General features: G+C 46.5%; 1 protein-coding gene across 6 annotated transcripts in view; it reads left to right on the top strand.

The window, feature by feature from the left end:
* ITSN1 (intersectin 1) overlaps positions 1-13,565 on the top strand; it is a 200,795-nt gene that overhangs the window by 111,694 nt on the left and 75,536 nt on the right. For all 6 annotated transcript variants that reach the window (XM_039503267.1, XM_039503244.1, XM_039503261.1 and 3 more), the window contains 2 exons: positions 6,336-6,565; positions 7,592-7,713. In XM_039503267.1, coding sequence (XP_039359201.1) covers positions 6,336-6,565; positions 7,592-7,713 — 352 coding nt within the window. The remainder of the gene's footprint in view (positions 1-6,335; positions 6,566-7,591; positions 7,714-13,565) is intronic.

The raw sequence follows: 13,565 nt of genomic DNA, 5'->3' as shown, positions 1-13,565 counted from the left end.
CGCCCCCTAGAGTGGCGCCTCTGTGGCGCGGTATAAGGGGTACTCGCGCTCCCCCGCCCCCCATCAGTTCCTTTTTGCCGCCAGTAAAGGTGCATTGGAACTGCTCTGCTCCAGCTTGTCTGCAGATTTCCTCTAGAACTCTTGTTCGTTCATAGTAGCAGTACCAGTAGTTGAAGTAGTTTAGATTAGTATTAGTTTAGTTTACCGAGCCCGGGTCGGGGCGTGCCCCGGGCTTTTAAGTCGTGCGACATTTGCAGGTGGCCGATGCCAGTGAGTGACCCGCATGCAGACTGTTTATGCAGCCTGGGGGAAACCCATCTTAGTGATCGCTGCAAGATTTGCAGATCTTTCAAGCCTTGGACCAAGAAAGAAAGAGACATTTGGCTCCGAGCCATTCTGATGAAGTCGGCCTTGACCCTGACTCCGATGCACCGCTCCGAGTCGCCACCGGGTAGAGCGGCATCAGTGTGTGATGACCCTTCGGTGCCTTCCACCAGTCGGCACCACTCCCTGTCTGCGGGGCATGCCAAGAAGGCTAAGAAGAGGTCTTCTCCGCTGAGGCACCGGAGCAAGACCGGGGGAGAGACTAGACCCACATTGGGCAGTTCAGTCCCCGTCAGCCTCCAGGCCTCCGACTCAGGTTGAGTGGAGTAGCCCGGCCCAGTCAGCATGGGCTTCCCCAGATGTCCGGGTGCCCTCCATGCCGGAGGCCCTGCAAATGGCCCAGGACGTTGTGTCTCTGCCAGTACCAGGGGCACCGCCACCGTTGGCTCCCCAGTCCAGAGGCAAGCCATCGCTTGAATCGCTGCAGTCGCCTCCTGGTCGGTACCGTTTGTGATTGAGGGAATGTTCCCGACATCATTCGCTGCTCAGTGACTGTCCTGTGCGTAGTCCACACCGGTCACTGTTGACCCCCACCAGGTTGTCTGGCTGGGTTCCAGCTGATGGGTTCCAGGCACCGTTCCGCCTCCAGGGACCACAGACCTCGCGAAGGGAGCGGGCCCTGTTGAGAATGAGACAGACGGCACTGAAGGTCCTCGTCTCCAAGAGGCTACCACAGCCCATTGCGTTACAGTCGTTGACGCCATTCCCGTTCGTTGTCTCGCTTCAGGACCCTTCTGCAGCACTGCTCCCGCAGTCCCAGACGTCAGTCACTGGCACCTTGTCATCCCAGATCCACCCTCTGGAGCTGATCGTGGAGCAGCTGCTACCGGTGGTACCGTTCCTTCATGTCGGGATCACGGTCTTGTGGTTGGCACCGTTCCCGACGCCACCACTCCCCCTGGTCCAGGGACAGTATCAGATCATATGTCAGCCCAGCCTCCCTTCGTAGCTGTCAGTCGATGGGACAGGCTAGTCAGGCTGAACAGCCTGTTCTGCCAGTGCCACAGCACGTGTCATGGCACCAGGCTCCTTGGCCTGCACCGTGGTACCAATGGGCCCCATGAACCCCGACACAGCCCCTGGTGGGGGCTCACTCAGTGGCCAGAGCCTCAGAAAGACTGTCAGCCTCCTTTTCCCAGCCCCCTAGAAAGGAGTTGGTGGGACGTGCATCTTCGGTTCTGTGTGCGGAAGGCAACCAAGTGGTGGGACCTCTGGTACCAGTCGGTACGCAGAGTACCGTGCCTGTATCCTCACCGTCCCCTGATGAGGCGTTTACTGCCCCTCCTCCCTCTGTTCCGCAGGAGGACTCTAAAGCCTACCAGAAACTATTGAAAAGGGTGGCATCAAGCCTCAACCTTCAGGCCAAGGAGGTGGAGGAACCCTCGGACTCCCTCTTCAACGTCCGATCGGCCTCGGTACCGGGCAGGGTGGCCCTTCCACTGCACGAACATTTCAAATGCCCTGTGGCAAACCCCATCTTCCTTTCCCCCAATCTGTAAGAAGGCAGAACGGAAGTACTTTGTGCCTTCCAAGGGGCATGAATACCTGTACACCCACCCTGCCCCCAACTCCCTGGTGGTCGAGTCAGTCAACCACAGGGAGAGGCAGGGCCAACTAGCCCCTACTCTGCAAAATAAAGACTCAAGAAGGCTGGACTTATTTGGGAGAAAGGTTTATTCATCCTCGAGTTTCCAGTTAAAGGTGGCAAACTATCAGGCTCTCCTGGATCAGTATGAGTTCAATTTGTGGGGCCCTCTACCCAAATTCGAGGACTCCCTCCAGGAGCATGACAGGAAGGAGTTCAGAGCTCTTGTGGAGGAGAGTACAGCAGCTGCCGGGGCAGGCAGCGTCAGATGCTGCAGAGACTGCTGCAAGGTCCATGGCCTCCATGGTGCCCATGAGAAGGGCGTCGTGGCTCCTGCCGCCTGGGCTGTCCAGTGAGGTGCAGAACTCCTTTCAGGATCTCCCGTTGAATGGCAAGGCCCTGTTTGTGCAACAGACGGACATGAAACTGCACGGTCTCAAAGATTCCTGCACTATGCTTAAGACACTTGGCCTCTATGTCCCGGCTCTGGCTAGGCCCAAGTTTAAGCCGCAGCAGGCTCCCACCCAGGCCACCCACTCTAAATACAAGCCCTCTTATAAAAAGTCATGGGACTATAAGAAACACCCGCAGAGGCAGTCCTGGTCTGTCCCCCAGGCTGGGTCTTCCAAGGGTAAACCGGTGGGGAAACGCCAGTTTTGACAGGACGCCTGGGGGCAACCTACCAGTTCACATCAGGGATACAATAAAGCTTCCCTTCTCCAACCGGTTGTGTGCTTTTCTCCTGGAATGGTCGCAGCTGACTTTGGACCATTGGTTCCTCAACACCATCTCCCGGGGCTACACTCTCCAGTTTACCTCTACCCTGCCCAACCACCCTCAGCCCCCGTGCCTCCTGGGAACCCCTATCAAGAAGCCCTGCTAGAGCAGGAGGTGTGGTGGCTCCTTGACAGGAGCAGTGGAAGTGGGGCCAGTGGAGTTCAAACGCAAGGGGTACTACTCCGACTATTTCCTTATCCCAAAGGGGGACTCAGGCCCATCTTGGACCTGCGAGGCCTGAACTAGTACAAGGTAAAGCTCAAGTTTTGCATGGTCTCTCTGGCCTCCATCATCCCCTCCCTGGATCTGGGGATTGGTACGCTGACATCGACCTGCAGGACACATACTTCCACATTCATATATTTGAGGAGCACAGGCACTTCCTCTGTTTCACAGTTGAGCTGAAGCACTACCAATTTTATGGTCCTCCCGTTTGGCCTATCCACTGCTCCCAGGGTATTCACAAAGTGCATGTCTGTGGTGGCAACCTACCTCAGACGTTCTGGGGTCCAAATCTTCTCCCATCTGGATGACTGGCCGGTCAAGGGCAGCTCCCGATCACAGGTGCGGGATCACGCGGCGCTCCTCCTTTCCATGTGCGCCACCCTGGGCCTGTGGGTGAACGACACCAAGTCCACGTTAGTCCCGGTACAGTGCATAGAGTTTATCGGGGCAGTCCTGGATGCGACATTAGCTAGGGCCTACCTCCCACCGGACAGATTCGAGACCTTGAAAGGGCTCGTCGACACAGTCACAAAGTTTCATGTGACGACAGCCAGTGTGTGTCTCCAGCTCCTGGGTCACATGGTTCGCCATGCCAGACTCAGGATGAGGCCCCTCCAGCTCTTGTTGGCCTCAGTGCTCTCCCAGGCAAGAGACAGGATGGACAAGGTCCTCATTGTGCCTGAGCTGGTCATCACCTCCCTACAACGGTGGTCCTCCCAGAGAACATGCTCTGTGGGGTCCCATTCAGGGGCAGGCCCCTGTCAGTGGAGCTGATGTCCAACACCTCAGACCTGGGGTGGGGAGCCCATGTGGGGGACGTTCAGACCCAAGGTCTGTAGTCTGCACAGGACCTTGCCCTGCATATAAACATCAAGGAGCTCAGGGCAGTCCGGCTGGCGTGCGTGGCCTTCCGCTCGCACCTGGAAGGCAGGGTGGTCAGAGTCCTCACGGACAACACGGCCTCGATGTTTTACATCAACAGACATTTGCCTACAGGCCTACCACCTACTGGATGCCCGGAATTCACGGGCAGATCGTCTGACCTGAGACTTCTCCTTTCAGCACGAGTGGTCTCTACACCCAGAGGTGGTGCACAGACTTTTCCAAGAATGGGGAACTCCCCAGGTGGACCTGTTCACAACTTAGCAGGACCGCCTGTGTCCCTGGTTCTGTTCCAGGCGAGGGGTGGGAGTGGGCGCTATCTCTGATGCCTTCCTCCTATCCTGATCAGGCCAGCTTCTCTATGCCTTCCCCCCAATCCCGCTGATCGGCAAGGTTCTGGAGAAGATAAAGATGGACAGAACCAGGGTCCTCCTGATTGCCCCGGTGCGGTCCAGGCAACATTGGTACAAGACCTTCACGAGCCTGGCAGTCTCCCCACTGTGGCTGTTGCCATCCCACCCAGACCTGCTCTCCCAGGACCAGTGCCCTCTTCTCCATCCCAACCTAGTGGCACTCCACCTCACAGCGTGGCTGCTCAATGGTTAGGCCAGGAGGAAAGGACGTGCTCGGAAGGGGTTCAGCGCATCCTCTTGGAAAGCAGGCCACCCTCCACACACCAAGCCTACTTGGCAAAGTGGTCTTGGTTTTCCCGATGGGCGGCTGAGTGGGGTGTTTCCCCTGTGGCTGCCTTGATCCAGCTCATTTTAGACTATCTCCTTCACCTTGGAGCCCAAGGCCTGGCACCCTCGTCCATCAGGGTGCACTTGGCAGCCATATCAGCCTTTCACCCGCCGATGCAAGGGCACACGGTATTCTCCCATGCTATGACTGGCCAGTTCCCTAAGGATTGGATCATCTCTTCCCCTTTGTTAGGCCCCCAGTCCCGCAGTGGGACCTGAACTTGGTGCCATCCTGGTTGACGGGTCCCCCCTTGAGCCATTAGCTACATGCTCCTGGTCACACCTCTCGTGGAAGGTGGCCTTCCTGGTGATGATCACGTCAGCTAGACTGGTCTCAGAACTCAAAGCCCTGACCTCCGATCCCCCATACATGGTGTTCCATAAGGATAAGGTCCAGCTCCGCCCACATCCTTCATTCCTCCCAAGGTGGTCTCCACCTACCACATGGGTCAGGACATTTTCCTGCTGGTCCTCTGCCCCAAGCCCCATGCATCCAGTGAGGAGCGCCGCCTCCACACGCTGGATGTGAGACGGTCTCTGGCATTTTACCTGGAATGGACTAAGCCATTCAGAAAGTCTTTGCAGCTGTTCATCGCCTCGTCCGAATGCATGAGGGGTCGGCCGACATCCACTCAGCAGCTCTCCAACTGGATCACATTGTACATCCATACCTGTTACGATTTGGCTGGAATTCCCCCACAGTCGATTGTGAGGGGACACAACTAGGGCGCAGGCCTCGTCGGCTGCCTTTTTAGCCCATGTCCCCATTCAGGACATTTGCAGGGTTGCCACATGGTCTTCAGTTCACACGTTCATCTCGCATTATGCGATCATCTCCCAGACCAGGGAAGACACTGGGTTCGGCAGATCTGTGCTCCATCCCGAGAGTTTGTGAGCTCCTACCCACGTCCAACAGATGTAGCTCGGAATCACCTACTGTGGAATGCACATGAGCAATCACTCGAAGAAGAAAAGACGGTTACCTTTTCCGTAACTGGTATTGTTTGAGATGTGTTGCTCATGTCTATTCCACATCCCGCCCTCCTTCCCCTCTGTCAGAGTTGTCTGGCAAGAAGGAACTGAGGGTGGGGGGAGCATGCAGCGCCCCTTATACCGCACCATAGAGGCGCCACTCCAGGGGTTGCTAGGGGCGCTCCCCTATGGATACTGCTAGGGGAAAAACTTCTGACACGTGCATGTGGTGAGCACGCACACCTACTGTGGAATAGACATGAGCAACACATCTTGAAGACCACCAGTTACAGAAAAGGTAACTGTCTTTTTCACTGTTTGCTCCTTAGAGGTGCTTCTGCAGAACTCCGATAGTAAACCCACAGATTTCATATGCATGGCTGAAAATATAGGGTTATATTAAGAACTGAGTTGCAGCCTTAACTGTCAAATTGTTATACTATCCTGGTGCTAGATATTTTCTGGGCAATTACTCTGATTGCCATTAAATGCAGTTTTTTGTAGTCTTAGTAGTAGTCTCTTAGTTGGCTGAGTCACTAGCATGGTTCTTCTTCATTAGATGCTGAGCTCTACTGGCAGGGTTTTCAAAATGTCGTGTCTTCTGGGATTTTTCAGCAGTAAGGAGATGCTATGGGGTGGGTGTTCTTGATATTTCCCATCATCATTAATAGAACTATATAAGCTAATAACATGAATCACATATTCACAAGAAAACTAAATATTATGTTTACTTCCCTTTTGTCTGCTTTAAAAAAAATTGTAATTGACAGACGAATCCAGGAAAGGGATAAACAGTGGCTTGATCGAGTGCAACAGGAGGAAGAGCACCAGCGGCAAAAAAAACTTCAGGAAGATGAAAAGCCAAAAAGGGAAGAAATAATCAAGAAGACAGACAGTGAGGATAAGGGCAAACAGGAAATGCAAGATAAACTGAATAAGCTTTTCCATCAACATCAAGAGCCAGCCAAGCCAGCCATCCAGGCGCCCTGGTCAAGTGCAGGTATGGAAGAGTAAGGAAATCTATTGCATACAGCTGCTAAAACATAGACTCCTCCTCCTTATGTCCTGTCTTCTTATTCCATATGTTGGATATTCTGTATTCAAACTAAGTCACTAATCTTGTTTAAATAAATGGTTTAAGGCTTACATTGTCCACTCTGCATCACAGATCTCTTCTGGGCGCTGTTGCTCTCCCTACAAGTGTGGAATTTAATAGAAGTCACATAGGGAGTAAAGGGGACTGGATGAGATGCACCATGCAGCTTGGAGAAGAGAATTTAGTTGTAAACTGGTGCTTGTCTCCAACAAACTATTATTTCTCAAAACAATGAGATAAAATAATGTTGCCATGTTTCACCTTTTAAAGGTGAAATTGCACTTCAAAAAATAACTTTCTTCACCCCGTGTACATTTTGTATGCTAGTCTATAACATCTGCTTTGGGATCCTTCAAAGTAGAGACAGTATGTAACTAGATAGTCATATACAATTTAAAAAAACAAACAAAAATCCAAATTGTTTGGAAAAAAACTTAAAACCAGTTAAGGGGGAATAAATACAGTAGATGTTATCCATCAGCCGTATAGTATTTTCCAGGTGCAGTTTAATGAGGCTGTAAAAGGTCACTATATGGATAATGACCATCTATACCAGGAACTTACTGATCAAGTTAATCCATTATGTCAGTTCAGTGCTTCAAAACAAAACAGGGAAAGTTGTAAAATCATTGTACATGGTTTTAAATGCAGTTATTTTCTATATAAATAGCTGTGTGTTTCATAAAAGCTAAAAGCATATTATTTTAAATAGGTGGTGCTAAAGGAGAAAATAGAGAGAAAATGTAAGTTTAATTATTTGTTTGCTTATTTCCCCTTATGTAAAATGGGGATAGTACTTACTCTGCCTCTCAGGGGCATTGTGATAATTAACACTTTGCCTCTCATTTTTTTTTACCTCTCTTCTTCTAAAGTGTTTCACAAACATTTTTGTTTAGTTTTTAATGTGTATTTTTCTTCCTCTATATATAGAGAAAGCTCCACTAACTATTTCTGCTCAGGAGGATGTAAAAATAGTATATTATCGAGCATTGTATCCTTTTGAAGCCAGAAGCCATGATGAAATCACTATTCAGCCAGGTGACATAGTCATGGTAAGAAGAGTGTGATGTTGCTTGGAAAACTGTACTTTGTTTTACATCTCTGCTTCTATTTTTATACCAGTATTTTATTCAACCTAACCTTGAATTTACATATTCCACAAGTATTACACACAAGTTGTAAAGACTGAAGTGTACAGTATATGCTATCATTTATTATCTCTGCTGTTAGAATAATGAGAGAGGCAAGGTGGGTGAGGTAATATCTTTTATTGGACCAACTTTTATTGGTGAGGGAGATAAGCTGTCGAGCTCACACAGAGCTCTTCTTCTAGTCTGGGAAACTTAGGTCTGTAGTGTAGGACTGGCCTATGTCAGTATAACTATATTGCTCATGGGTGTGGAACTTCTATTGACTCAGCTACTGCCAGGGAAGTGGATTAACTACACCAACTGGAGAAGCTCTCTGGTTGGCATAGTGGTGTCTTCACTAATGTGCTACAGTGGTACAGTTGCACCTGTGCATCTCTGACACTGTACATGAAGACAAGACCTTACTCAGAGTGTCATAGCTAAATACAAAATAGAACAGTTTACCATAAATAGCACACATTTCAAGGGAGCATACAAGGTGAAATTGCCTGTTAACACATCTCTAAGGCACAGGGAAGAAAGGGAGGTTGTTAGCAGGTTATAGATTGTTGTGCTAAACCATAAATCCAGTGTCTCTATTCAGTCCATGATTTTTAGTGACTAGCAAAGTTATGAATTTAAGCTCCCAGGCCATCTTTTAAAAGTATTGTGCAAATTTCCTTTGAGGATGAGGACTGAGGGGTCAGATATAGAGTGATCATTATGTGAAAAGTGTTCACCACAGGAGATGTGACATTTTTGTGTCTTGTCATTTTCCTGTGAGTTCATCTGAGAGCGTAGTGATTGTCTGGTTTCACCCACAGATTTGCTATTGGAGCATTTAGTGCACTGGATGAGGTAAACGATATGTTGTGATAGGTATGTGTAGAACCCGGAGATCTTGAAAAGTGTATTGTGGAGAGTGTTGATCATTGTAGCAGGTTTTGCATCTGTTTTTCTGGCAGGGTCTGTCACTGCTTTCATTTGGTGTGTCCTAGCGTGTGGGGAGCTTTGAGCTTTGAGAGTTTGGGGGGAGACGTTGTTTGGAGGTTTGAAGAGGGGGTTCAGGAAAGATTTCTTTCAGGATGGGCTCCCCATCGAATATGGGTTGTAGTTGTTTGATAATACCTGTATGGGTTCCAGTATGGGGTGGTAGGTGACAAGTAGGGCTGTACAGTTTGGCGGGGGGGGTGGGGTGCGAGAGGCGGTTATTTCTGTATTTGAAGTAGGTTCTGTTTGGGTGGCCTGTTCCATGATGCGATCTACTTCTCTGGAATGTCCTTGTTTGGTGAAGGCAGTTTTGAATGTATTATGGTGTATATCCTGGACTTCCTCCTAAGAGCATATTCTGTGGTTTGAGTGCCTGGCTGTAGATTAGATTTCTTGGTGTGTTTCAGGTGTCTACTGGATCTATGGAGATAGGTGTAGTGATCTGTGGGTTTCTTGTATATGGTTGTGTTTGGGGTTCCATTGTTGGAAGCTGATTGTGGTGTCCAGGAAGTTGGTGCTGGTGTGGGAGTGTTCCAGAGAGTTTAGTGGATGTTTGGTGGTTGTTGAAATTGTGGTAGAAATCTCAGAGGGAGTTTGTCATCTATCCAGAGGATGAAAATATCATTAATGTATTTCAGGTTTTTTGTGGTGGATTTGTCCAGAAATTTTTCAAGTTGGCCCATGAAGAGTTTTGCATATTGGGGAGCCATCTTAGTACCCATGGTGTTCCCATGATTTGGACAAAACGTGGTGGTGTTGAATGTAAAATTGCTATGAGTGAGGATGAAATGGATGAGTTTGGCAATGTGTTTGGGATGCATATCTGAGGGTTGGCCATTGTCTTGTAAATATTTGAGGCAAACAGTTCTGAGGGAGGTTGTTAATGTTGTAGAGTTTGTGGAGGAAGTTGGTTGTGTCCTGGAGGAATTTGTCCCTTTGTGTGTTGAGTGATTTGAGGATGGTTTCCATGAGTCCCAATATTACTTCAGTAAGAGTGCTGTGGCCAGATATGATGTGTCTGCCTGGGTTCCCTTGTTTGTGTATCTTGGAAAGCACATAGAAGGGGTTCACGGGGGATGAGTTTGTAGAATTTCTCTTGGAGTTGTTTGGAGGGAAGGATTTGATGATATCCTTAAATGTATGGGTTAATTAGGGTGTGGGGTTGTCTGAGTTCTTTGTAGTAGGCAGTGTCAGAGAGTTGTCGGTTGGCCTCAGTGTAGTCATCGTGGTTGAGGACTCTGATGGTACCTACTTTGTCTGCTGGTTTGATCACTGGTGGTTAGATTTCAGGGACTGTCCTGTCAGCAGTGGAGGGATTCTGGTGGATGTAATGTGATAAGATTAGAATAATGGTCAGTTTTCTAAAAGTTCATTATAATGCAAGGTATAGCTAAAGTTGATGAGCAAACTGTATCAGTCTTAGTATAATAACTCAGCTCTAAATGAGTTTTTTTTGTGGCAGGGAAGTCCAAAGTGTCTGAACAGGTTCCCAAAGTCAACTAGTCTACAGTGAAACATTTGGTCTTCAAGACAAATAAGTGACACAATCATCACTGTCATACTCACTTCTGAGAATGGTTGCTGTATCTGGAGGTCAGAACAGAGTATTAAAGATTTGTTTAGGCTATAAAGCCTATCTAAAACTGTAGTACTAAGACAATGCAAACTATTCTAATTCCAATTTAAAAAAACTCAACTATATTAAGAGACTGTTATGGTTAAATTAATGTGATGTTAAACATTTACTCTGAGTTAGGAAATCACTACATTAAGGTCACAATCTGTATGCTGTTATAAACTTTAATTGCATGATCGTTTTTCCAATAATATATTTTTTCTACAATTTTTACTTTGTCATAATGATCCAGTATAGGTTTTTTTACTTGTTCATACAATAACTTCTCCTCTCAAGCATTTTCCCCTACTTAAAAATGGCTGAATTGTTTTGCTGAAACACTTTAAAAATTAATTTTTCAGGCAGGGACAAAGTAGAGAAAATGTCAGTCTGAAAAAAGGAAGTTTTAGAAAACGATAAGCAACTGGAAACATTGTTGCGGGTGTAAATGGAATGGAAATGCTTATGCATCTTTAATTGTAGTGGTTGGCACCACGGGGATAAATCTACCTTAAAATACTGTTGTGTTAGCCTTAAGTAATACTGTGGAAGTATAACTTACAATTTTTAAAAGATTTAGGAATTACAAAGAGTGCAACTGCAATTGTCACTAACTATAGTTATTAATGTTTAAGAATATCTGAATAATTGGAATAAGCTATATTAATATTGTAACGTGCAAATGTCATTTTACAGTTTAAAAAAAATTCTCAACAAAAATATTATGTAAAAATCTAGTTAATTTATGAAAAACTATAGAGCAGAAGCATTATGACTTTAATTCACTACTTGATCTTCCTATCATAATGAGTTCTTTTTAAAAAAAAACTGTCACACCCTGGTAAACTTCAGTTGGGTTTTGGAAAAATGAACTTTCTAAACTGTCATATCTTAATGATATCTAGACATTAGTAAAAAGAAGCTCTGATCAGCCTTTTCTTCCTTTTTGATTTATTCAGCAATATCATAATCTGGTGTTCATGACATCATGAAGATTGGACTGTGGCATTACTGAATGATTTAGGAAGAGGCCCAAAACCCAATTGAAGTGCAATAATTTCACTGAAATGTTGTCACTTATCCTTTAGTAAAGAAGTGAGTCTGGCAAGTCATCAGTCAAATGAGGAAGTATGCAGTCATGTGGGGCTCTGTAGGTTATTGGAGAATGGAATAACCCAGTTAATACTATCTCAGGGAATAAAATGTTTGCTAGAGGTACAGGCATACACTGAGCTTTGCTTGAGGAAGACTAAACATCAGTTTACTAAACGGCTCGGGGAACATAATGAAATGTTGGAAAATCAGTATTCTGATTTCAGGGGACACTTCTAAATTTCAGATCACGTTTTGGATAAGCTGCATTCACCTGTACATGACTTTAGGCTTCGTCTGGCCTTGGCTTATTTTTATTTAAATATCTTTAATTACTCTGAGCTAACAACTGATTCTAGTGAGATTGCTCTCCTGCTCTTTAGTAATTGCTTAATTTGTGAAATGTGTTATAATTCTGCCTTACTTTCAAATCATTGCTTTCCTGCTGGAGGTTAAAAGGGAATGGGTAGTATGCTGTATAACTGTTAGGAAGTCTGCACAATCTTTTAATACATTTTTATAAATATAGCTTTGTCACTGTCAAGTTACATGTTTTTTCCCATTTATCTATGGTAAAATTTTTGAGAGACGTAAGTCCCATTGTCTAAAGTTATTTAAGCTCTTAAATGCCTACATCACTTAAGCATTCAAAAAAAATGGCCATATCATGCTTCTAAAAGGTGTAAGTCAATTATAGTTTTTGGAGAGTAACAGTTTGCAAGCTTATGTGTTAAGGTATGTCTAAGATCCTATATAGCAGGGGTCAGCAACCTTTGGCCCGCGGTCCGCCAGGGTAAACACCCTGGCAGGCCAGGCCGGTTTGTTTACCTGCCGCGTCCGAGGTTTGGCCGATCGCAGCTCCCTCTGGCCACGGTTCACCGCTCCAGGCCAATGGGGGCGGCTGGAAGCGGTGTGGGCCAAGGGATGTGCTGACCGCCACTTCCTGCCGCCCCCGTTGGCCTGGAGCAGCGAACCGCAGCCAGTGGGAGCTGCGATCGGCCGAACCTGCGGATGTGGCAGGTAAAGAAACCGGCTCGGCCCGCGAGGGGACTTACCCTGGCGGGCCATGGGCCAAAGGTTGCCAATCCCTGCTATATAGGCTGGCCTTATGACCGTTTCAATGCAAGTTAAACTCTGGTTAAACTTTCAGCTTGTCTAGGCCAACCAGTATGGACTGGGGTAAAACGAGCTTATAACAATCATGTTCTAATGTAGATGAAGGCCTACAGCACTGTGATTTGGATTGGTCCATGCTGGCTGGTGAGCACTATATAGCTACAACTGGAATCCTGCCTCACTTGTAACTGCTAATATTTTGAGAGAACACAGTTAAAGCACGGTTCAGTCCGACAGTGCAGACAAGAGTTAGGTTGTGTGCTACCATGTTCCTGAACCATGCTACCACCTTGGGCTTTAACAGGGCTGCAACATGGTTTGAAGAGTTGGTTGAAACACTGTTTGCCCTGTGAGACTGAACTGCACTTTAACTGGTCTACAACTCTCTGGCAATTTAAATTCATTTTTCATCTTTGCTGTAATATATGTGTGGAACTGCAGGACCAGTGTGGAAGGGGGCATTTAATTTTTAGGGGGTAGACAAATCACCAAAGGGTTCAGGAAGTATGTACCAGATACAGATGCTGGCTCTCTCTAATATTGGGATATTTTGTTATATATTCATGGTCTCCCATTGAATCTGTGTGCATGATGGGAATACAGATGAGAGTTGAGTTAAAGTATGTCAAATAAACTTTTTATTTATGTTCTTTCTGTTTAACTTTTTTATTTTTACCATTTAACTTGGAGTTTTTGGCTTTCCATGTTCCTTAAACTTTAAACATATTTTTAAAGATTATTTTTGTATAAATTGTATTTATAATTATTTACAGCCTTTCCTACAGCTTAACCATGCATTTGTCTTGGATTGATAATACTTTTGAACCTAGACAGCCCCTTCCATTCTAGGCTCCCTCTCAAACTGATACATTTCTAACTTCTATTTCATTAGCACTCTGTATGGAGGAATGCTGTTTATCTTTCCTTTTGACTGGATATTTCTCTAGCGGAGTGAATGTTA

Source organism: Mauremys reevesii, linkage group 1 (genome assembly GCF_016161935.1).
Source record: "Mauremys reevesii isolate NIE-2019 linkage group 1, ASM1616193v1, whole genome shotgun sequence".
NCBI lineage: Eukaryota > Metazoa > Chordata > Testudines > Geoemydidae > Mauremys > Mauremys reevesii.
The sequence above is the reverse complement of the archived record's forward strand: the minus strand, read 5'-3'. Positions and strand labels throughout refer to the sequence as shown.